Source organism: Chiloscyllium punctatum, chromosome 3 (assembly GCF_047496795.1).
Source record: "Chiloscyllium punctatum isolate Juve2018m chromosome 3, sChiPun1.3, whole genome shotgun sequence".
In the NCBI taxonomy this organism is placed as follows: Eukaryota; Metazoa; Chordata; class Chondrichthyes; order Orectolobiformes; family Hemiscylliidae; genus Chiloscyllium; species Chiloscyllium punctatum.
In genome coordinates, this window is record NC_092741.1 from 11551921 (window position 1) to 11577909 (window position 25989).

Consider the following 25989-nt stretch of genomic DNA (forward strand, 5'->3'; position numbering starts at 1 on the left):
AGGGCCACTACCACCTTCCCATTGGAAAAACGTACTGCCTGGTCATCAATGACCAATTCACCCAGTGGGTAGAGCTTTCCTGACCAAAAGCTGCACTGCAACCACTGTAGACAGAATATCAGCGGAGGAGGTAATCCTGAGGTGGGGGGTTGCCCTCCAGATCAATTCTGACCAAGGGACGCATTTTACAGGCAAGACAATGAAGACAGTCTGCCAATTACTTGGCATCACCCCCAGAACTCAGGGATGGTAGAGAGAATGAATAGAACACTTAAAAATACTTTAGCTAATGCTATGCAAACCTCAGGCAGAACATGGGCTGAAGTGCTGCCAGCCATACTAATGAAATTAAGAGCCACCACGTATCAGGCAACCGGGCCAACACCATATGAATTAATGACCGGCAAGCGATGCAATTGCCAAACACAATAATCACAAGTGGCACTGATGTGAGTCCACTAAATTCAGCAGTATGTGATAGAATTAAGCACCCAAATGAAAGGGATGCAGAAATCTGTAATTGATAAACAGGACAAAAAGGACAAAGCAGGGGAACTCAAAATCTTCCCCGAGGTCCCAGCACCAGGAAACTGCACCCTGGTGCAAGCACTGCCTGACAAACCAGGTTTTGCCCCAAAATGGAATGGGCCATACAATGTGGTAATAAGTGAGGACACCTGTGCCTGCATAGATATTAAAGGAAAAGGCACATGGAAGCACTGGACCCAACTGAAATAATTTAAAGACTCCTGTGACCAAACTAATGTCGTTGACCATTCCGCAGGTGCAGACAGGAATGGCGGACAACACGGTCATCCCGGGGAGTACCAAAAACACAACAGGGCAAAACACACAGAAGCACGCCTGCACCTCCTGACGAAAACAAAGACTTTGACTGATAACCTTATTTAACTGCAAAAATGTATATTCCTTTATGTATATTTTACTGCGTTTAAGTGTTGCAGCTGTCAGGGTTTGAATATAACCTCTTCTATAAATGATTTGGAGACACCGGTGTTGAACTGGGGTGCACACAGTTAAAAATCACACAACACCAGGTTATAGTCCAACAGGTTTATTTGGAAGCACTAGCTTTTGGACTGCTGCTCCTTCATCAACCACCTGATGAAGGAGCAGTGCTCCAAATGCTAGTGCTTCCAAATAAACTTGTTGGGACTTTAACCAGGTGTTGTGTGATTTTTAACTCTTCTATTAAGTTTGCATGGGAACTGAACTGTCAACTACCCACTGGCGATATCAGTAGAATCCCCATTTGTGGCACCCTGGTGCAGACCCCTTGCGATCTGCATACAGTAGACACCTCGGGAGCGCGTGTAAGGGGCAGACAGGCAAATACAAATGGGGATTCCAGGGTAGATTTGTGCAGCTGGGCAGGACCACTGGTCCATGGGACCGGGTCCCCCAGCCTAGGGAAGGGAAGACCTATTTAAAGCCCGGTAATTACCCACAGTGTTTCACAGGACAGGGATGGGGATGCTTTGATGCCCTTGTTCACAGAAATGACTCATGCGTCCATACAGAGTGCATTATCAACACTGTTCAGTTACCAGGGAACAGTTTACCTGCACCTGCAGTGAGCAGGCATGTTTGAATGTGACCATCGGCAGATAATTCATGTGGTCAGTGCAATGGCACTCATGTCAGCTCTGCAACATGCACACACCCATTCAATACATACCAGCTATGGGGAACACCTGGGGGATCGGGGCGACATGGGTGGATAAACAGACGGAAGGACAGAACAATGTACGCTACCGAGCAGCGAAGGGATTTGTTTTTCTATTTAAGGGGACTTATGTGACTGACACCCAGACCTCCCAAACCTGTTTGCGGTAGGGACAATGGCAACCATTACTGTACAACACCCCAGTGGGGGACATGCCCGGAAAAGGACAGCGACCCGCTCCATCAGCCAGGAGTTCTGTGCTGACTAGCAGATCCCCACCACTTTGGAGTCAATATTGGGATATGGATTCTTGGGATCTCCACCTTTGGGGGGACGCAGCAGGGGTCGTCAGCATAAAAAAATGAAATTACCTACTACGTGGCCTGACTATCTTAGGCAATAATATCTCAAAAGCTCTGGAAGCAATTAATACAGTGTTGGCTGAACTCAGCACATGTGTCTACATACAGCAGACATGTTATGCAGTGGATTATCAATTAGCACAGTTCACAAAGAACTACCAATTTCAACTGAATTGTCCATTAATCCCTCTATTCTCATAGCTGACTAATGGTAATGTTTAAGTGGGAGATGGCATGGAACAGATGACGTGAGGCACAAGGACACACAAGATGGCAGCTGAGCCATAAGTTGGCCAATTGACACAAAACATGGCCGCCGGACCACAATATGGAGAGAGATAGCAGAGCAAACACAGATACTGCCTGGGGCCACGTGGATGCCAGCACAATGTACTCACAACCTAGTTAATTAGTTTCAGGTGGTTGGGGGAGAGAATACACATGAATAGTGTTTACTGCCCACCGAAGTGCTAATAGCCAGGGCAGTAATCATCCTTCTCTGGTAGAGCGATTAGCACCCATTACTACAGTAACGGACTGCTGCGCAGATGTCGAAATTGACAATGCCTGCTCTGAAACTGACAATGACTGTGGTGAAATTAACAAAGGTTGCGCTGGAACTGACAATGACTGCATCAAAACTATCAACGATTTTGCAATGTTTACAATAAACAAACTATGTTACAAAGGCAATAATCTCATCACTGACCTATTATTGCAAAATATATAAAAGTATCCTGACGTGCGAGAGAAGACTGGCAGCTCACTACTGTGTTATTGGTGTCTTTCTCTCCTCGGAGTTCCAGTATTTCCTTGTACAATAAACTCTGTCATTGAACCCTGACTCTGACTCCAAGGCTGGTGATTTTCCCCACAATAATATTTACATAATTTCCTAAAAAATACTTTCAAACATATCGCTCCTGAAGCAAGGCAACATATAAATTGCAGCAGCAGAATAAGCTAGGGTCTCTCATGCAAATCTCATCTCTAATCACTCCTGTAACTGGCTCCCTTCCCCATTCAACATTCTATACCTAAAATGATTCTATGTGTATTAACAGCACAAATTTTGGAAGATTCAGGATGGTACCAAAGACATCAAGACTTGCTAGGGAATATGAAAAGGAGAAGTCAAGGTGGAGGAAGCATATAACCAACGATCCCAACCATTCATGCACCACATGTGGCAGAATCTGCGGATTGTCTGTTTGACTTATTAGTCACCTCACACCCATCGAACTGGAATTGAAACAAGTCATCTTCAATCCCAAACGACATCCTAAGAAGAAAAGCAGTTGGAAAACACAATCACTTTTTTTTTTAAAAATCAAGATTTTGAACACGTACCTGAATCCTGGGAATTTAGAACTTCCAGGGCATGCATCATGGCACTTGCAAATACATTGGCATCTTCTTTGCTACCAAAGTTTAAACCGTAGACCTGCCTGGCATCTCGCCACTGATGAAAGGTTTGTGTGGCCTGGTTATACTTCAGTCCCTTCGGAATGGCACAGTTTATCACCACCTGCAAATAAAAGTATCAGAAATATAAAAATGACTTAAAACAAGCATTAGAGCTAAACGCGCAGGTTAGAGGTTCAGTTATGTCTTTTAGGGAATGAATCTGCTGTCATTACCTGGCCTACATGTAACGCAGCAATATGGGCAATTCTTAACGGCATTCCTGAAATATCCTGTCATACCACTTTATTGTAGCAATTGTTAGAAAGTCACAAAAAAAACCAAACAGACCACCTAAACGACCTAAGAATCAGAAACTACGTCAGCCCCGTCGGCTCTGCAAAGTTGTTCTTGCTTATATCTGGGGGTGAGTGCCAAATTTGGAAAAGCTGTTTCATAGACCAGTTAAGCAATGGCCTGACAAAGTCAAACTCATGGAATCATACCTTAAAGACATCATCCCAGACAAGACCAACACCCTGTGTATGGCATGTTCCACTGACAGGACAGACCCAGAAGAGGTGACAGTACAGTGGCAGAGAGTCAGAATGGAGTTAACAGAAGAAATTGAAACAGGAGTAAACTTTTACATCAGTTTTAATAATAATGACTGATCATGCAACTCAATATTCTGTTCCCACTTTTGCTCCCTACACGTTTATGTCTTTAGCCTGGAGAACAACATCTATGTCCTTCCTGGAAACATTCACATTTTGGCTTCAACCGCTTTCTTCGCACAGAAGTCCACAAACTCACCTCTCTCTGGATGAAAACCATCACCTGTCATAAATGGAAGAAAGTGAGGACTGCAGATGCTGGAGATCAGAGCTGAAAAATGTGTTGCTGGAAAAGCACAGCATGTCAGGCAGCATCCAAGGAGCAGGAGAATCTTCAGATTTCTTCAGGCTTTTGCCCGAAACGTCGATTCTCCTGATCCTTGGATGCTGCCTGACCTGCTGTGCTTTTCCAGCAACACATTTTTCAGATCTGTCATAAATGACCTACCATGTATCCTTAGATTGAACCCCTGGTTTGAAATTCCGTAGTCATCAGGAACATACTTCCCACATTTACTGTGTTTAGTCCTGATAGAAACTTATAAAATTCTATGAGATCAACTCATTCTTTTAAACTCAAAGGAATGCAGTCTTAACTGTTACAATCACTTCATATGGCAGTGTCCTGTCATTCCAGCAGTTAGTCTGGTAAACCTTCATTGCACTCTCTCCGTAGCCAGAACATCCTTTCTCAGATAAGGAAACCAAAACCACACACAATACCCAGTAGTAATCTTACCAAGGTCCTGTACAACTGCAGAAAAACATCCCTGTTCCTGTACTCAATTCTCTTATTAAAAAAGCCAATATACCTTCTGTCTTCTTCACCATCTGCTGCACCTTTCAGTGGCTGGTGTACAAGGACACCCAGGCCTTGTTTCACCTCCCCCTTTCCCAATCTATCACATTAAACTTAAGCACACGTATGTGACACTTAATGGACAGAACTCAGAAGACAACGTTACGGGAACAGACCTTATCCATTGCCAGGATTTGCTTTTCAATCCTGTCAACTGTTGTGTGTGGAGGGGAAGTTGGAGTCAGGAATAGATATCAGCGATATTGGTCAGTTCATACCTCAAGCTAGTGTATTCACTGAAAGCATTATACTTTCATCCAAGGACAATGACTATGGAGGAAAGTGTCAAGGCATACACAGGTGTGCGTTATATTGCCACAGTCATGCAGCATAAAAATAGCCCTTCAGCCCAACATGTTTAAGCCAAACAACAAACACCAAACTACATTAATCCATTTGCCTGCACTTGATTCACAGCCTATGCCCGGACATTTGAAATGCTCATCCAGATGCTTATTCAATGCTGCAAGGGCACATAGCAAACCAGGAAAGGGTATACTAGTGGTTTAGAGAATCACCCTCTGGTGTGGTTACCCAACTGTTAAGATAAACAGGAGATGATTATATAAGGAACTGTAATTTTTTTTATTCATTCATGAGATTAAGGCATCACCGGCTAGGCGAGCATTTATTGCCCAATCCTAATTGCCCAGAGGGAAGTTAAAGACAACCAAATTGCTGAGAGTCTGGAGTCACATGTAGACCAGACCAGACCAGACCAGACAAGAATGGCAGTTCTTTCACTAAAGGACATTAGTGAAACAGATGAAACTAATCAACAATGGATTAATGTTCATTGTTGGGACTCCTAATTCCAGATTTTTATTGAATTTAAATTTCATCATCTGCTGTGCTGGGATGTGAAATTGCGATCCCAGAACATTACCTGGGTCACTGGATTAACGGTCCAGCAATAATACCACTAGGCCATCACTTCCTCCATAAGAGCAGAGGTTATGCTTGATCGGTCGTCCCACTTCCCCCCGCCCCCCCCACCCCAGTCAAAGCAAAACGCTCAAAGACACAGTATAGCTTTACCACCATCATCTTTATTCCAGGCACTGGAGGGAGAGAGAACAATCGCCCATGTGCACAGAGACATGAATTCACAGTCTTATCTGGAATAGCAGTTTCTTAATGAATTATATCGTCATTTTACAGGGAGGAATTTCCAGATAAGGCAACATACATATTGACTGGGTGACTGTTACAACCAGTGAGCATTAACATCAAAGATTAAGTCATCTGCTATTCCACAATGAATGTTCATGATCTTAACTGGCTTCACGTAATGAATACTTTTCACCTTGTTAACTGTCCTTACACGTTAAATGGATCTACATAATGAATGCTTTTCCACCTTGTTAACCCATTACCCTTGCCTCCAGCACCCCACTGGTAACTGTGAGTTCTTATCTGATCTGAGTCATGTCCAGCTGAACCTCTTGCTTCTCAAAACTTAACTCTTTCTCTACCTGCTTATACCTAATACACATTCTCATTCCTTCCTTTTATCATTTCATGATAACCAATGGTATTACCAGCTTTCGTAAGACTCTGACAGTCAGTAGTTAAGCAAGTTACTGACACACAGCATACAATAATTATAACAACAAAAATTACTAGTCTGTTACAGTAAATAGAATTTTACTAAATTCTAAACATGGTAGAATCCTCCCATGTGAAACAAAAATGACCAGTAAAGTTCTTAAATCCATAGTCCTTAGTGACCACTCCATCCCCTCCAAGTCGAGCGAAAACAAGCCAGTTCTCCAAAATCTCCTTTCGTAAAGTCCAGCCTGAAAACAAAATTCAGTCTGTCCTTGTGCATCATTCCATGGAGAAATCTGATTTTTTGGATAAGGGCAGTTAACTACTTAACAAAACTGACAAGACTTCCGTCCTTCCGGAGATGCTTCAGGTGGAGGATACCAGCGCATCTGAGCATGCAATGCTGCAGTAGCAGCAGGCTAGGCGAACGCAGCATTCTTTGCTGCTTCTGCTCCAGCTCTGCATGTTCAATGTAACAAAGCCAACTGGCTGTTGTGATATTAACTTGATCAGTGAACCTTCATATCTCTTAAGCAATCGAAAGGCAAGGTAAAGCTCAAGTGGTTTAATGTCCGTAGGAAGGCCACTGACAAAAAGCATACCAATCTCCTCTTCACCGCTGTTAATTTTTTTTACTTTTCACGCCCATGGTTGTGAAGCTGATTGAATCCGTTGGGTCTGGTTGTGGAGGAGTGGGTGGTGGTCAAAAGGCATGCTTTACCTGTGAATAGAGAAACTCTACAGAAGATGTTAGCTGCTGAAAGTATGCTTGCATTTCCTCTCTCATTCCTTCCTTGCCACGGTGGTTATCAGTATGAAGACAGCCACACATTTAACTATACCAAATTGTATCTGCCTATTTCAACATTCTCAGTCATCTTGAAGTCTGTTACTCTGTTCACGATTTATGACATTATCAAATTTTATACAATCCATAAACTTCTAAATTGTACTGTCTAAACAATTCGGTCAATTATAAACAACAATCAATGGTCCTAAAATCAAAATCTTGGGTGCCCCATTCGGGTTATTCAAAAATTATTTTCCTTTAACAAATTGAGACTTGGCTGATGTGAAAGGGGTCAGGAAAAGTATTTCAAAAGTCTGGAACAGCAAACGAACAAAATGTTTCCTGTGCTTTTGCAACTAAAGAGGCAGTGTCAGTTCAGATTTAAATCTCAAATATTTTTAAAAGATATGAAAATATTTTCTGCAAATGAAACTGCCCAAATAAAATAGTCAAAATTACAGTGGCAACTTTGGTAGAGCTCAACAGTCTTTGAATTTGTAATATAAAGGGGCCAACGAAGTCTTAGGAATAATTAACAGAATTTAAACAGCTCAGCCTCAAGTTCTGATAATCTCTAGAAAATCTTACAAAAACATCAAACTAAAAATGCAGTCTCTTCTTTTTCTGAACACTCTGCATTAAAAACACAGCAGCAAAGATATTTTAATACAATACTCTCATCTGGCTAAAGCATGACTACTGACCCAACTGAGATTCTGATTCAAACAAGGCAAAACAGTTACTTAAAAGGATTTTAACAAACAAAATTTTTTAAACATCAAACACTTTCAGCATGGCACAATTTAGATTGATACTTTCCTTTTTCAACCCAAGTATTAATACAACCTTAATTTCAGGGTTTCTTGTTTTTATTTGTATTGTCCCACTGAAATTGCACTTATAAAAAGATAAAGCCCTTGAAGCGGACCACATGGCACCGCAATCCAAGCCACTCTCTTCCCCCAGAACAAAGACTCACAGAGCCACAAATTTTACCACTAAGAGACTTTTACCCCTTTCTCACTTTACTCCTCAGTGGGGCTTGAACTGCACTTAAACACAAAGAACTCAACCCCAACTAAACACAGAAAACTCAAACCCCAATTAGACACAGAAAACTCAAACCCCTGTTAAACACAGAGAGCTCGAACCCCAATTAAACACAGAGAGCTCGAACCTTACCACAGCGCAGAGGACTTGGACCTCAAATTAACCCACCCAGAGGACTCAAATCCCAGTACTGTACAGAGGACTTGAACCTCAATTACCCTCCCAGGGACTCAAAACCCAGTCCCACTCAGAGGACTTGAACGTCAATTCAACCTACCCAGGGGACTCGAAGCCCATTACTACGCAGAGAACGCAAACCTCAATTAAACCCACACAGGGACCTCAAACCCAGTACTGCACAGAGGACTTGAACCTCAATTACCCACCCACAGGTCTCGAACCTCAATCACACCCACCCCAGGGGACTCGAATCTCAGAACTGCGCAGAGGACTCTAAAGCTCAATCAAACTCACCCCGGGATTCGAAACTAGCACCGCGCAGAGAACTCAAACTTCAATTAAACCCACCCGGGGACTCAAATCCAGTACCGTGCAGAGGACTTGAATCTCAATTACCCACCCACAGGACTCGAACCCCAGTACTGCACAGAGGACACAAACCTCAATAACACCCACCCCAGGGGATTCAAACCCCAGTACCGCGCAGAGGACTCGAATCTCAATCACACCCCACCCTCACCAATGCAGTGCAGAAAACGCGAACCTCAATCAAACCTACCCAAGGAGACTCAAACCCCAGTACCGCTCAGACAATTCCAACCTCTGCTTGCCAGAACGTCGGCAAAACTGTGTCTCTTGACTGAACTACTTACCATTCGAGGAATCCATAGAGTAGGAAGTGATTGAACAAGGGGACCATCTCCGACACAGAGAAATATCAAAAGGGACCAAGGTTTACAATCTTACCTTGTGGGCCCGTCTGTCTCAAAATACGGATGTTCCAGGTGATCCTTGACACCGTCCAATTGTAACTATCCATTCGGATCCTGCTGACTAGGTCAATATTGTCATCCTGTTTCCCTCCCTCAGTTGAAGCAAAATGCTCCAAGACACAGTATAATTTTACCTCCTTCGTCTTTATTCCATGCATGGGGGGAGAGAGAACGATCGCCCATGTGCCCAGAGACATGAGTTCACGGTCTCCTCTGGAATAGCAATTCCTTAAATGGATTATATTGTCGTTTTACAGGGTGCAGCATCCAGATAAGGCAACATACATTTTGATTGGGTGACCGTTACGATCAGCGAGCATCAACAGTAGAAGCTAAACCATCTGCTGTTACATGGTGAATGTTCTTAGTCTTAACTGGCTTCACGTAATGAATATTTTTCACCTTGTTAACTGACTTTGCATACTGAATGCTTCTAATATTGTTAAATGGCTCTACATAATGAATGCTTTTCCACCTTGTTAACCCATTACCCTTGCCTCCAGCACCCATTGTTAACTGCAAGTTCTTGTTTGATCTGAGTCATGCTCAGCTGTACCTCTTGTTTCACAAAACTCAAAACTGAACTCTTTCCATACCTGTTCATACCTAATACGCATTCTCAGATCTATCAATAATAATGAGAATGGGACAAAATTTGGACGTGGATGATATTACTTTTGGGAATGTCAAAAGTGGCCAGCTAAATGGGAGCAGGAATCGTGATAAGGAATGAAGAAAGCAAGATGGGTTGCATGGATGAGGGAATGGATATGTATTCTACTAAATGGACAGTATTACCAGGAATGTAGTTGGTACCATGTTGCCATTCGATGAGGGAGGAATGCGTGGCACTGATCTTTTTGAATCCGTATAATTTGGCATGTATTTAGTTGCCAAATCGAGCACGGGGATGCTATGGCTAAAGACTAAGTTATGACAAGGGTCACATAGGTTTCAAGATGTAGAATTCAATGTGGGTTCCCTCAAAGATTGAGCAGTCAGTCAGTAGAAATGAAGTTAAAAATCACAACACCAGGTTATAGTCCAACAGGTTTATTTGGAAGCACTAACTTTCAGAACACTGCTCTTTCATCAGGTGATTGTGAAGAATAAGATTGTAAGACACAGAATTTAAAGCAAATGTTTACATCTGAATGCAACTGAAATTATATACTAAAAAAGACCTGGATTATTTGTTAAATCTCTCACCTTTTAGAATGACCATGTTGGCTTCAGTTCTTTCATATGGAAATCACAACACCTTTTGTAAAAGTTACATTCTCAAGTGAACTTTAACAATTTGTGTCATCTCGTCCCAGATAATGTATTGAAGGTGTTAGCTCCCTGTAAGGCTCTCTGTGCTACAATGGTCAGAATGATTCTAATCTAAAAAACGGATTTACAGAATCTTACATTTTACTTTGCTCAAAAACTGTAATTTTGCAAGTACAAATTCACCCCACAAACTTATATGTGTGTGTGTGTGTGTGTGCATGTGAGTGGGTGTATGTTGGGGATGGGGGTGTTATGAGTATCTGTGGGAGGGTGTGTGAGTGTGAGTGTAAAGGGATTTAAGTCTGTGAGAGGGTGTATGTGGGAGTGTATATGTGAGTGTATGAGAGAGGGTCTGAGAGAGAGTGTGTGTGTGTGTGTGTGTGTATATATATATGTATAGAGGAGTGTCTATGTGTGTCCATCTGTCTGCATGTGTGTATAATGCAATGGTGTCACCTGTAGTGTGACCGCTGAGGCATGGTACATTGGCGAGACCAAACAGAGGCTACAGAAGAATGGACACCGCACAATAGTCAACGCACAGGAGCATTCCCTCCCAGTTGGAGGACATTTCAGTGGTCCGGGACATTCAACCTCGGACCTTCGGGTGACCGTCCTCCAAGGCGGACTTTGGGACAGGTAAAACAAAAAGTGGCTAAGCAGAAGCTGATAGCCAAGTTTGATACCCATGAGGACAGCCTCAACCAGGACCTTGGGTTCATATGACACTATTGCACTGTGTAACCACACAGACGAACACACACACACACTCTCCCATACAAATAAATCTGTTGGACTATAACCGGGTGTTGTGTGATTTTTAACTCTGTACACCCCAGTCCAACACCGGCATCTCTAAATCATGAGTGAGAATGAACTTAGAGGGATTAGAGAGCAGCTGGTAAGAGTTGATTGGAAGGGAGCTTAGCAGGGAAGACAATGCAGTAGCAATGGCAGAAGCTTCTGGTGATAATTTGGGAGGCACAACAGAAATTCATCACAAGGAAAATGAAAAATACTAAGAAGAGGACAAACCAAACTTTGCTGACAAGAGAAGTCAGGGACAGCATAAATGCAAAAGAAAAAACATACAGTGTGATAACAATTAATGAGAAGCTTTTAAAAATCAGTGGAGGCAAACTAAAAGAATGAGGGAAAATGATGAAATAAGAGGATAAATTAGCTAAGAAGATGATTGCAGGAGATTCTTTAGATAAATGAAAGGTAGGAGAGAGGCAAGAGTGGACATTGGTCTGCTGGAAAATGAGGTTGGAGAAGTAGCAATGGGGAACAAAGAAATATTGGAGGAACTGAATAGACATGTTTTCATCAGTCTTCACAGTGAAAGACATCAGTAGCATACTGGAACTTCAAGATTATTAGGGGACAGTGTTAAGTGTAGTGACCATCACTAAGAGTCATAAAGATATACAGCATGGAAACAGGCCCTTTGTTTTACTCAACTCATCCATGCCGACCAGGTTTCCTAAATTGAACTGGTCTAATTTTCCTGCATTTGGCCCATATCCCTCTAGTCCTTTCCTATCAATGAACCTGTCCAAATGTCTTTCAGATGTTGTAATTGTACCCATTTCTGCCACTTCCTCCGGCAGCTCATTCCATACACGCACCATCCTCTGTGTGGAAACGTTGCCCCTCAAATCCCTCTTCAATCTTTTCCCTCTCATCTTAAACCTATGCCCTCTAGTTTTGAATTTCTCTACCATGGGCAAAAGATCTTGACTATTCACTTTATTTAAGCCTCTCATGAAGGTCACCCCTCAGCCTCCTATGCTCCAGGGAAAAATGTCCCAGCCTCTCCTTACACCTCAAGCCTTCCAGTCTCAATAACATCCTTGTAAATCTTTTTTGCATCCTTTCCAGTCTCATAGCATCCTTCCAATAACATGGCAACCAGAACTGAACCAGTACACCAAATGTGGCCTTACTAATGTCTCGTACAGGTGTAATATTATGTCCCAACTCCTGTACTCAATACTTTGACTGATGAAGGGAAGCAGGCCAAACAACTTCTTCACCACTCTGACTACCTGTGATGTCACATTCAAGTAACTGCAGGCCTGCACCCATAGGTCTCTCTATCTGATCACACTCCCTAGGATCCTAAGTCCTACCCTGGCTTGCTTTACCAAAATGCAACATCTCCCATTTATCTGAATTAAACTCCATGTGCCATTCTTCAGCCCCTTGGCCCAGTTCTTCAAGATTCCATTGTGCTTTTAAATAACTTGTTGTACTGTTCACTATACCACCAATTCTGGTGTTATCCACAAACTTAATAACCATGCCTCTTATATTCTCACACAAATTATTTATATAAATGACGAACAACAGTGGACCCAGAACCAATCCTTGAGGTACACCACTGGTCACAGATCTACAGTGTGAACAGTCCTCTACCACTATCCTCTGTTTCCAACAGTCAACCCCAATTTTATAGGGTAAAAACAATGACTGCAGATGCTGAAAATCAAATGCTGGATTAGTGGTGCTGGAAGAGCACAGCAGTTCAGGCAGCATCCAACGAGCAGCGAAATCAACGTTTCGGGCAAAAGCCCTTCATCAGGAATAAAGGCAGTGAGCCTGAAGCATGGAGAGATCCATGCTTCAGGCTCACTGCCTTTATTCCTGATGAAGGGCTTTTGCCCGAAACGTTGATTTCGCTGCTCGTTGGATGCTGCCTGAACTGCTGTGCTCTTCCAGCACCACTAATCCAACCCCAATTTTATATCCAATTGGCTACCTGTGCCTGGATCCCATATGATCTAACCTTACTAACCAGTCTACGATGTTGAACCTTGTCAAACTCAACTGTGTCAAACCTTCCTAAAGTCCAGATAGACAACGTCTACCACACTGCCTCCATTTATCTTCTTGGTCAAAACACTCAATCAAGTTTGTGAGACATGATTTCCCATGCACAAACCCATGCTGACTATTCCTAATCAGTCCTTGCCTTTCCAAGTGCATCAGATACTGTCCTTTAGAATCCCTTCCAACAACTTACCCACCATTGACGTCAGGCTCACCTGTCTGTAGATCCCTGGCCTTTCCTTGCAGCCTTAAATAATGACACAACACTAGCCACTCTCCAGTCTTCTGGCACCCAATCCATGGCTGTCAATGACACAACTATCTCCGTTTAGAGCCACACAATTTCTTCTCTCGCTTCCCAAAACATCCTGGGTTACAACTGACCAGGTCCCAAGGATTTAGCTGTCTTTATGTGTTTTAAGATCTCCAGCACGTCCTCTTCTGTAACATCACTAATTACTTCCCCGAGTTCCCTAGCTTCCATGTCTTTCCCCACAGTGAATTCTGCTGAGAAATAAGAAGGTGCTGGGGAAACTGAAAGGACTGAGGGTGGGGAAATCTCCCAGACCAGAAGGACTACACCCCAAAGTTCTGAAAAAGATAGTTAAGAAAACTGTTAAGGCTTTGTGGTGATCTTTCAGAAATCACTGCAGTCAGGGATTTCCCAAAGGATTGGAAAATAGCCAACATAACTCTCCTGTTTAAGAAAGGAGGGAGGCAGACAGCAGGAAACTATTATCCTGACCTTGGTTATTGGTAAGATTTTAGATTTCATTAAGGACGAAATTGAGGAGTACTTTGAAGTACATGGTAATATATAGCTGAGTCAGCAGGGTTTCATCAAGGGAGGTCATGCCTGACAAACCTGTCATAATTCTTTGAGGAGGTAACGAGCAAGTTAGGCAAAGGAGAGCCAGTGGACATAATATATTTGTATTTCCATAAGGAATATAGCAAAGTGCTGCACAGGAAGCTGCTAAAAAAAAAGATAAGAGCCATGGTGTTAATGGCAAGGTATTGCTATTGATATAGGATTGGCTGACTGGGAAAAGATGGAGTGGGAGAATGAAGGGGTCTTTTCCAAAAAAGCAGTCAGTGACTAGTTGAGTCCCGCACCACAACAATTCATATTACATACCAATTCTGAACAAAGCAAGTGAAGGCATTGTTGCTCAGTTTGCAAATGACAAACAAAGGAAGAAAGACAAGTAATGTTGAGAAGGCAGGGAAGCTGCAGAAGGACTTGAACAGGCTAGGAGAATGGGCAAAGAAGTGGCAGACGGAATACAGTATGGGAAAGTGCAAGGTTGTGCATACTGACAGGAAGTATAGATGCAGAGATATTTTCTAAATGGAGAAAGGCTTTGGAAATCTGAAGCACAAAGGGACTCAGAAGTCCTAAGTCAGAATTCTCTTAAGGTTAACATATAGGTTCAGCTGGCAGCTAGGAAAGCAAAGGTAATGTTAGCATTGATTTTAAGATGGCTAGAATGAAAAATAGGGATATACTGCTGAAGCTGTATAAAGCTCTGGTCAGACTGCATTTTTGTTTTAATTCATTCATGGGACTTAAACATCGCTGGCCAGGCCAGGATGTTTTGCCCAACAAGCAGCTGAGAGTCAACCACATTGTTGTGCATCTGAAGTCAAACGTAGCCCAAGTGATTGGCAGTTTTATTCCCAAAAGAATATTATTTAACACAGATGGATTTTTCCAAATAAATGGCAATGGTTCCATGGTCATCATGAGGCTCTTAATTTCAGTTTTTTTACCAAATTCAAATTCCACCATCTGCCTTTGGTGGGATTTGAACCTGGGTCCTCAGAACATTATTCTGGGTCTCTAGATTAATAGCCCAGTAATAATACCACTAGACAATCCCCTCCCCTTGAATATGGTATATTGCGAGCAGTTTTGGGCCCCATATCTAAGGAAGCATGTGCTTGCCTTGCAGCATTTTTGCTTTCTTTACAGCAGAGAAGACTAACTGTGACATACAAGATTGGGGGGTCATGTGGTTTATTTGAGTGTTACTGCCCAGGCTCCTGGATTATTAACTTTAATGTGCAATGACATTATGATGATGTCACCATCTTTCTGCACTCCCCCCCCCCCCCCACAATCACCAAATTAATTGATTTGATGCATTATTATTACAACTATCGAGATACAGTGAAAAGTATTATTTGCATACTATCCAGACAAATAATGCATAAATACATCAGGGTAATAGAACATAACGCAGAATATGGTGTTACAGCTACAGAGAAGGTGCACAGAAGTCTGTTCATAAGTTTGATAACAACAGGGAAGAAGCTGTCCTTGAATCTGTTGATGCGTGTTTTTAAACTTTTGTATCTTCTGCCTGATTGAAGTGGGTAGGAGAGTATAAGTGGGGTGGGAGGGGTCTTTGATTATGTTGGCTGCTTTTCCAAGACAGCAGGAAATAAAGACAGAGTCAATGGAAGATAGAAATTATTCACTCATTGTGCAAGATTTATCTAAAGACATTATAGTTTTGTAAAGTCTACCTTAAAATAGAAATTATGTTTCACAACAATTTGAAAAATGCGTAGCCTTAATATAAATCACAGTACGGCAATCGTCCTTCGACTTATCATTGTGAAACCCCACTTCCCAACTTCCATTACTCTGGCAAACCTACGCTTTATTCTGAGACTTTGCTTTCATCTCCACCCTTCATAGGATACACAGTGTGATGCACAGTAATAAAAATGTGCAGCATTTACATTATGTACAGCAGAAATTCATGGAAGACTCCTCTTCTAGTCAAGGCCTTCTAGTTTAAAGGCGAGCGGTGGAGGTGTAGGGAAGGTCTCGGCGAGGTGCTCATCCTCATTGTGACCTGCAACACATTATCAAAGAATATGGCGTAGTTTTTCAGCTCCTGGGAAGTACTGGACAATGACGGGTACCCTGTCAGTTGCAGCACATGTCTTATCTCCTGAGGAGGTCATTACGGTTCCTTGCTGTGGCACATCGGAACTGGTGGTCGATGAATTGAGCATCGTACCCCATTCTTATGAGGGCATCCCTGAGTACTTCCAGGTGCCCATCACGTTCCTCCTCATCTGAACAGATCTAGTGTACGAATAGGGTTTGTCCATAGGGGGTGGCTGTTTTAATATGTTTTGGGTGGAAGCTGGAGAAGTGCAGCATTGTGAGGTTGTCTGTGGGTTTGCGGTAGAGTGTGGTGCTGAGGTGCCCATTCTTGATGGAGATGCATGTGTCCAAGAATGAGACAGATAGTCGAGAGTAGTCCATGGTGAGTTTGATGGTGGGATGAAACTGTGTAGTTTTATCAGTGACTCTTCACCATGGATCCAGAAAAAGAAAATGTCATCAATGTATCTGGTGTATAATGTTGGTTGGAGGTCCTGAGTAAGAGAAGAAGTCTTGTTCGAACCTGTGCATGAAGATGTTGGCATATTGGGGTGCAAGTTTGGTCCCCATGGCTGTTCCATGTGTTAGGATGAAGAACTGGTTGTCAAAGGTGAAGATGTTGTGATCGAGGATAAAGTGGATGTGTTGTAGGACGGTGTTTGGAGATTGGCAGTTGTTGGTATTGAGTACTGACACTGTTGCCATAATGCCGCCATTGTGGGGGATCATCTCAATAATGGAGTTCACGTTCTCCAATAATAGGTGCTATGGCTAAATGACATAGTTTCTGTTTTAAGTTGCCCTCTTTTCCTGAAGAGACACATTAGAATTACAGTTTTCAACCTAATGTGACCTTGCAAAACTTGCGGAATGTTGGAGAAATGCAATCGAAGTATCCACTATATCTAAAGTCACTTCTTTTACAACTTTTAAATGTTGGCGAGTGAGTCCAGGAAACCTGTCAGCCTTTAGTCTGAGGAGTTTCACTGGTTTTCTTTTATTCATTCATGGGATATGGATGACACCAGCTAAATTCTGGAGTCTCAACGTCCAAGGAATCAACTTTTACTTTCTTCGTCTTTATATAGTTCGAGAACTTGTGTCTGTTTTTATATTTCTTGCTGGTTTAGTCTCTCAAATTTGAATTTCTCTCCATTTTTTTTACGTCACCTTTGGTTTCAAAAATGTCTCAATCTCCAGGTCTCCAATTCATGACTAATTATCAATGGACGATGCACCCTTTCTATAGAGACGTCCTTTCTCTATGGGATACATATTTATTGAGAGTAATGAAGGATTTCCTTAAATGCCTGTCATTATTTCGCTACTCAGGCAGTCATAGAGATGCACAGCACAGAATCAAAGCCTTCCGTCCAATTCATCCATGCCGAACAGATATCCTAACCTAATTGTCTCCCTGCAGCTCAAATCCTTCAATCCTGGCAACATCTTTGTAATTTTTTTCTGAACCCTTTCAAGTTTCACAACATCCTTCCCATAGCAGGGAGAACAGAATTGCACAATACAGGGGAACCCCGATTATCCGAACGAGATGGGTGGGCAGTATTTCGTTTGGATAATCGATTATTCAGTTAATCGATTAAATGCCTTTCCTCTGGGGTTTGGAGTTTTTAAAGTCTGCTCCCTGTTCAGGAGGCTAGCAGCAGCACAAAGTGTACGGGACCCCGCCCCCAGCCTGCTCCCATCCCCATCCCCATCCAACACCATACCCCCTTCCCATCCCACCCCATCCCCAGTCAACTCCACCCCCCCTCCTGTCCAACACCACCCCCTGCTTTCCAAAACTGCCCCCGCCCCCTGCGCGGGGCAGCCAGACCGAACACCAACAATAAGACTGCTTCTGCTGCTGCCTTTGGGGGAGAAAGTCTCCAAACAGAGCGCATACGTACACACACACAGCAACGCGCACACAACTTTTGACTGCAACATTTTGACAGGTTCCACCTCTGCCCTGTATAGGACAATGTTGGTCAGATTATCTGGGGAAGGTGGGGTGGGGGTGGTGCAGTTAGGGTACACCCCTCTGTAGAACTCCACGGAAAAAGTGTGGGGGGAGGGAGAGGGCGGGAGGTCAGTCATTTGGAGACAGTGCCTGTTTAATCACTGTAAACAAAAGACGCGATCACTATTGGAAACACATCTTTGATGTAATGTTTCTATTGGGACCTTGAGATCTCCTTTGGATAATCAGATTTTTGGACAATTGGTATTTGGATAATCGAGGTAAAAACAATGACTGCAGATGTTGGAAACCAGATTCTGGATTAGAGTGGTGCTGGAAAAGCACAGCAGTTCAGGCAGCATCCGAGAAGCAGGAAAATTGACATTTCGGGCAAAAGCCCTTCATCAGGAATACAGGCAGAGTGCCTGAAGGGTGGAGAGATAAATGAAAGGAGGGTGGGGGTGGGGAGAAAGTGGTATAGAGTACAATAGGTGAGTGGGGGTGGGGATGAAGGTGATAGGTCAGAGAGAAGGGTGGAGTGGATAGGTGGAAAGGAAGGTAAGTAGGTAGGACAAGTAATGGGGCAGTGCTGAGCTGGAAGTTTGGAACTGGGGCGAGGTGGGGGAAAGGGGAAATGAGGAAACTGGTGAAGTCCACATTGATGCCCTGGGGTTGAAGTGTTCCTAGGCAGAAGATGAGGCGTTCTTCCTCCAGGCTTCAGTGGTGAGGGAACGGTGATGAAGGAGGCCCAGGACCCCCATGTCCTCAGCTGAGTGGGAGGGTGAATTGAAATGTTGGGCCACAGGACGGTGTGGTTGATTGGTGCGGGGGTCCCAGAGATGTTCCCTAAAGCACTCTGCTAGGAGGCGTCCAGTCTCCCCAATGTAAAGGAGACTGCATCGGGAGCAACGGATACAATAAATGATATTGGTGGATGTGCAAGTAAAACTTTGATAGATGTGGAAGGCTCGTTTAGGGCCTTGGATGGTGGTGAGGGAGGAGGTGTGGGCACAGGTTTTGCAATTCCTGCGGTGGCAGGGGAAGGTGCCAGGATGGGAGGGTGGGTTGTTGGGAGGCATGGTAGTCACAGAGGGAACGGACTTTGCGGAAGGCGGAAGGCGGAAAGGGGTGGGGAGGGAAATATCTCTCTGGTGGTGGGGTCCGTTTGGAGGTGGCGGAAATGTCGTCGGATGATTTGGTTTATGCGAAGGTTGGTAGGGTGGAAGGTGAGCACCAGGGGCGTTCTGTCCTTGTTACGGTTGGAGGGGTGGGGTCTGAGGGCAGAGATGCGGGATGTAGACGAGATGCGTTGGAGGGCATCTTTAACCACGTAGAAAGGGAAATTGCGGTCTCTAAAGAAGGAGGCCATCTGGTGTGTTCTGTGGCGGAACTGGTCCTCCTGGGAGCAGATACGGCAAAGGCAGAGGAATTGGGAATACAGAATGGCATTTTTGCAGGAGGTAAGGTGGGAAGGAGTTGTAATCCAGGTAGCTGTGGGAGTCGGTAAAAAATGTCGGTGTCAAGTCGGTCGTCGTTAATGGAGATGGAGAGGTAGGTGTCAGAGATGGTCCAGGTAAATTTAAGGTCAGGGTGGAATGTGTTGGTGAAGTTGATGAATTGCTTAACCGCCTCGCGGGAGCACGAGGAGGCGCCAATGCAGTCATCAATGTAGCGGAGGAAGAGGTGGGGAGTGGTGCCGGTGTAATTACGGAAGATCGACTGTTCTACGTAGCCAACAAAGAGACAAACATAGCTGGGGCCCATACGTGTGCCCATGGCTACTCCTTTGGTCTGAAGGAAGTGGGAGGATTCGAAGGAGAAATTGTTATGGGTGAGGACCAGTTTGGCCAAATGAATGAGAGTGTCAGTGGAAGGGTACTGTTGGGGACGTCAGGAGAGGAAGAAACGGAGGGCTTGGGAGGCCCTGGTCATGGCGGATGGAGGTGTAGAGGGATTGGATATCCATGGTGAAGATGAGGCATTGGGGGCCGTGGAAACAGAAATCTTGGAGGAGGTGAAAGGCATGGGTGGTGTCTCGAACGTATGTGGGGAGTTCCTGGACTAGAGGGGATAGGACAGTGTCGAGGTAGGTAGCGATGAGTTCAGTGGGGCAGGAGCATGCTGAGACAATGGGTCAGCCAGGGTGGTCAGGCTTGTGGATATTGGGAAGGAGTTAGATTGCGGGGTTCCCAGACTATGAGATTGGAAGCTGTGGGTGGGAGATCTCTTGAGGCGATGAGGTTCTGTATGGTCTGGGAGATGATGGTTTGGTGATAGGGGGGCGGGGTCATGGTCGAGGGGGCGGTAGGAGGAGGTGCCCTCGAGTTGGCGTCTGGCTTCAGCGGTGTAGACGTCAGTGCACCAGACTACCACTGCAACTCCTTTATCTGCTGGCTTGATGGTGAGGTCGGGATTGGAGCAGAGGGAAAGTAGGGCAGCGCGTTGTGAGTGTGAGAGGTTGGAGTGGGGGCAGACAGGTTGAGGCGGTTAATGTCCCAGCAGCAGTTGGAAATGAAGAGGTCGAGGGCAGGTAATAGGCCAGCACGGGGTGTTCATGTCGATGGAGTGTGTTGGAGGTGGGCAAAGGGGTCCTCAGAAGGTGGGCGGGAGTTCTGATTGTAAAAGTAAGCTCGGAGGCGGCAGAAGAAGTGTTCGACATCAAGGTGTGTATTAAATTCATTGATGCGTGGGCGGAGAGGGATGAAGGTGAGTCCTTTGCTGAGGACTGATCGTTCGTCCTCAGTGAGGGGGAAGTCTGGAGGAATGGTGAAAACTCAGCAGGGCTGGGAGCTAGGGCCTGGTGTGGGTGTGGTCCTGGGAGTGGGGGCGGAGCCTGTAACTGGTGTGGGTGTGGTGGTGGGGGGAATGGGGGTGGAGTCATGAGCAGGGGTGGTGTTCCCCTCAGGGTTCTGGGGGGCAGGGACGGTGACAATGGGATCTGCAGGGGAACGGGTCAGCAGAATGCAATTGAGCGTCGTTGGTGGGGGTGGAAGTGGTGGCAAACATGGCAGTGGGGGTGGGGGGGGGGGGTTGGGGTGGAGGTCACTGAGCGTGTGACATCAGCGATGATGTGAGGGGCAGAAGTGATGTCACATGTGGTGCATGAGGAATTGAGAGGGGCAGAAGTGGCTGTGGAAGCGGTCATGATGAGGAAGGATGTGACATCATCGATCACCGTGGGGATGATGGCTGCACCAGCCGCATGGCTAATGGTGTCAAAGCAGTTCCAGAGGCTGGGGGAATCTACCAACCCACCCTCCCATCCTGGCACCTTCCCCTGCCACCGCAGGAATTGCAAAACCTGCGCCCAATCCTCCTCCCTCACCTCCATCCAAGGCCCGAATGGAGCCTTCCACATCCATCAAAGTTTTACCTGCACATCCACCAATATCATTTATTGTATCCGTTGCTCCCCATGCAGTCTCCTCTACATTGGGGAGACCGGACACCTCCTAGCAGAGCGCTTTAGGGAACATCTCTGGGACACCCGCACCAATCAACCACACCGCACCGTGGCCCAACATTTCAACTCCCCCTCCCACTCAGCCGAGGACATGGAGGTCCTGGGCCTCCTTCACCGCCGCTCCCTCACCACCTGAAGCCTGGAGGAAGAACGCCTCATCTTCCACCTCAGAACACTTCAATCCCAGGGCATCAATGTGGACTTCAACAGTTTCCTCATTTCCCCTTCCCCCACCCTCACCCCAGTTCCAAACTTCCAGCTCAACACTGTCCCCATGACTTGTCCTACCTGCCTATCTTCCTTTCCACCTATCCACTCCATCCTCCTCTCTGACCTATCACCTTCATCCCACCCCCATTCACCCATTGTACTCTTTGCTTCCTTCCCCCACTCTCCTCCCTGACCTATCACCTTCATCCCCACCCCCACTCACCTATTGTTACTCTATGCCACTTTCTCCCCACCCCCACCTTCCTCTCATTTATCTCTCCACCCTTCAGGCGCTCTGCCTCTATTCCTGATGAAGGGCTTTTGCCCGAAACATCGATTTTTCTGCTCCTCGGATGCTGCCTGATCTGCTGTGTTTTTCTAGCACCACTCTAATCCAGAAATTGGATAATCGAGGTTCCTCTGTATTCCAAAAGTGGCCTAACCAATATCCTGTACAGCTGCAACATGACCTCCCAACTCCTATACTCGATGCTCTGACCAATAAAAGAAAGCACTCTTCACGATCCCAGCTACCTGCAACTCCATAACTATGAACCTGCACACCAAAGTCTTTTGGTTCAGCAACTTTCTCCAGGCCTTAGCATTAAACGTGTAAGTGCTGCTCTGATTTGCCTTTTCAAAATGCAGCATCTCACATTTATCGAAATTAAACTCTATCTGCCACTCAGCCCATTGGCCCATCTGATCAAGATCCCATTATACTCTGAGATAACCTTCTTTGCTGTTTTTAAAGCAATTTATTTGCCTACTTTAGCAGGCTCATCTTCATATCCCTAATTACCTTTGCTACAATTTAAGACAATGTAGTTACACATCCAAGTGTCTCATCTTCAGACCGAACGTGGAATACTATCATACAATCACTCTTCCTTCGAGATTTTTTACTGCTAGATCTTGTCTAATTACATGTTATTAGGGATAAAAAGATCAAGTCTCTCGTTGATTTAATATATTAGATTCCCTACAGTGAGGAAACAGGCCCTTCAGCCCAACCAGTCCACACCAACCCCCCCGACGAGTAACCCACCCAGACCCATTTCCCTCTGATTAATACAGCTAACACTATGGGCAATTTAGCATGGCCAATTCACCTGACCTGCACATCTTTGGACTGTAGGAAGAAACCAGAGAACCCGGAGGAAACCCACACAGACACGGGGAGAATGTGCAAACTCCACACAGACAGTCGCCTCAGGCTGGAATTGAACCTGGGACCCTTGTGCTATGAGGCAGCAGTGCTAACTATTGAGCCTCCGTGCCGCTCTATTTGATAAAGAATTATTCAAAGAAACTTTCCAATAAAATAATTAGAACTAAGAAATTATCACAATTTTATCATCTTAAAGCTTTTTTTTCCAGTCTCATTACATTTCATCGATACTTTGTCTTACAGTGTAGCCATTGAAAAGAGGCCTATAAACTACTCCCATCAATGATTTCCCCCATACTTTGACAAGATTTCTGAATTAGAATACAGTATAATAACTAGGAGGACGACATTTGGTTTGTCAATCTGGTAAAAACAATGACTGCAGATGCTGGAAACCAGATTCTGGATTAGTGGTGCTGGAAGAGCACAGCAGTTCAGGCAGCATCCAAGGAGCTTCGAAATCGACGTTTCGGGCAAAAGCCCTTCATCAGGACTAAAGGCATTGAGCCTGAAGCGTGGAGAGTTAAGCTAGAGGAGGGTGGGGGTGGGGAGAAAGTTGCATAGAGTACAATGGGTGAGTGGGGGAGGGGATGAAGGTGATAGGTCAGGGAGGAAGAGGGTGGAGTGGATAAGTGGAAAAGGAGATAGGCAGGTAGGACAAGTCCGGACAAGTCATGGGGACAATGCTGAGCTGGAAGTTTGGAACTAGGGTGAGGTGGGGGAAGGGGAAATGAGGAAACTGTTGAAGTCCACATTGATGCCCTGGGATTGAAGTGTTCCGAGGCGGAAGGTGAGGCGTTCTTCCTCCAGGCGTCTGGTGGTGAGGGAGCGGCGGTGAAGGAGGCCCAGGACCTCCCATGTCCTCGGCAGAGTGGGAGGGGAAGTTGAAATGTTGGGCCACGGTGCGGTGTGGTTGATTGGTGCGGGTGTCCCGGAGATGTTCCCTAAAGTGCTCTGCTAGGAGGCGCCCTGTCTGCCCAACCTGTCAACAAGATCATGGATGATCTGTCCAAGCTTCAATGCCTCGTTCAGGCCAGCTTAGCATAGCCACAGGGACAACATTGAGATATTGAAGAGTTAAGTTGCTCTACTACCTGCAAGAATTTGAATGCCCTGAGGGTAAGACGGTGTGCCTTTGTCTTGGAGGTGGAATGTGGGAGGTTTACATTCCCATCCCTTGCCATTCAGGGATGATTTGCATCATCATCACCTATTCAGAAGTCAGTTGGAACATTGCACCCTATAGTTACAAAAAAATATAATTCACACCATATCTGGCCCTAAAGGGATGACTTGCATTTCATTGTTGCTGGAGGTGGGGTGGTCACTGCATTGCATCCTGAGTGGCATATGATTGTGAGGGAACAACTGGTGGGGGGGGGGGGGGGGGTTGGGGGTTGTCTCGAGTGGCATGTAACTGAGAGGGAGTGACTGGGGGTTATCTTGTGAGCATGACTGTTAGTCAAGTTTTTGTATAAAGGAAGGGCTGTTTCCTTGGTTCAGGGAGACCCCTGGACACACTTCGCAAGCATGGCAAGAAGTGTTCAGAGTTTCTCCAAAGCCTGTACTGTGCTGAATAAATTTGGTTGCCTGTTCACAGAGATTGACGTGATGCAGTTGCATCAAGTGTGTAAGAACCTCGGAAAAAGAAACTTAACAACATCACATAGAATGTTTATAACACAGAGGGAGGCTGTTGGTCCATCATACAGAAGTTGATTGCCTCAAAAAACAACTCTGCTAATCTACTGCTTACTACACAAATCTCCACATTTCCACTTTTCTGGTGATTATCAAATTCCTTTTTGAAAATAAGTAGACTAACTATTCAGAGGAAGGATCATTGGACCCGAAACTCTGATTTCTATCCACAGATGATGCCAGGCCTGCTGAGCTTTTCTAGCAATTTCTATTTCTGTTTTTGAGACTAACAGAGGGGTTTGGATTATAAACAGCTTGGCCTGCAATTGTGGAGCCATTAAAATGAGGAACATTCAAGACAGAATTTCCTCAAGACAGAATTGCAGCAATGCATGTATCTGAGAGTTTAAAGCTGGAAGAAATAACAGGAATAAAGGTGGAATCATGAAGGGATTTAAGAGATTCCAAAACTGAACACTGTACAAGCTAGTTCAGTGAGCAATGAGGTCATGACAATTGGGTCTTGGTGCAATTTAGGACATGGACAATAGTGCTGTCCAAGACATTGTGGAGCCAGCCAGCAACATGCTGACATCACTAAGTCTAGAGGTTAAAAAAAGGTACTTGAGGGCTTCTGCAGCAGTTGAGCTATATACCAGGCAGTGTCAGGTAATGTTATAAAATTGGAACTAAGCAACCTTAGCGACCATATGGTCAGAAGCAATCTCAGAATCAAACATTTGCCATGGATGTGAAGCAGCTCACTTAATATCAAAGTTGCCAAGGAAAGGATGAAGTTATTGCTTAGAAAGAGGAATGTCTGCTCATTCACTCCTCCTGTATGTCAGAAAAGCAGTCAGACAATTGAGACAATCAAGATGGTTGGAAAGGTTGTAGTGAAATAAAAAAGGAAGTTGTTAATCTACATGTGAAAATTTAAGTTGTGAATTTTAGATGATGTTATCAAGGGACAGCATGTGGATAAAATCATGACAGAGGTAATGACAGGAGGGGGGAAAAATTAATTTAGGTAGTAATGTAGGAACAGGACAAGTATATATTTTATTGCCTTTCCTTGTCTTCATATATAATGCAACATTTTTTAAAAATCTTTAGCTGCACTAAAAGAAATATCAAAAGATAATGTTCTTCAGGTCCTGATCAATTCTTAGGTAAGCCACTAGATGGGAGTACATGCTGCAACAATGATGAAACACACTTGTAAATCACCTTATGAACACCTCAGCAAGAAA

At 44.6% G+C, this 25989-nt stretch overlaps 1 protein-coding gene across 6 annotated transcripts in view; it reads right to left on the reverse strand.

The window, feature by feature from the left end:
* Window positions 1-25989, reverse strand: part of enah (ENAH actin regulator) — a 427681-nt gene that overhangs the window by 209288 nt on the left and 192404 nt on the right. For all 6 annotated transcript variants that reach the window (XM_072550524.1, XM_072550518.1, XM_072550527.1 and 3 more), the window contains one exon: window positions 3400-3577. In XM_072550524.1, coding sequence (XP_072406625.1) covers window positions 3400-3577 — 178 coding nt within the window. The remainder of the gene's footprint in view (window positions 1-3399; window positions 3578-25989) is intronic.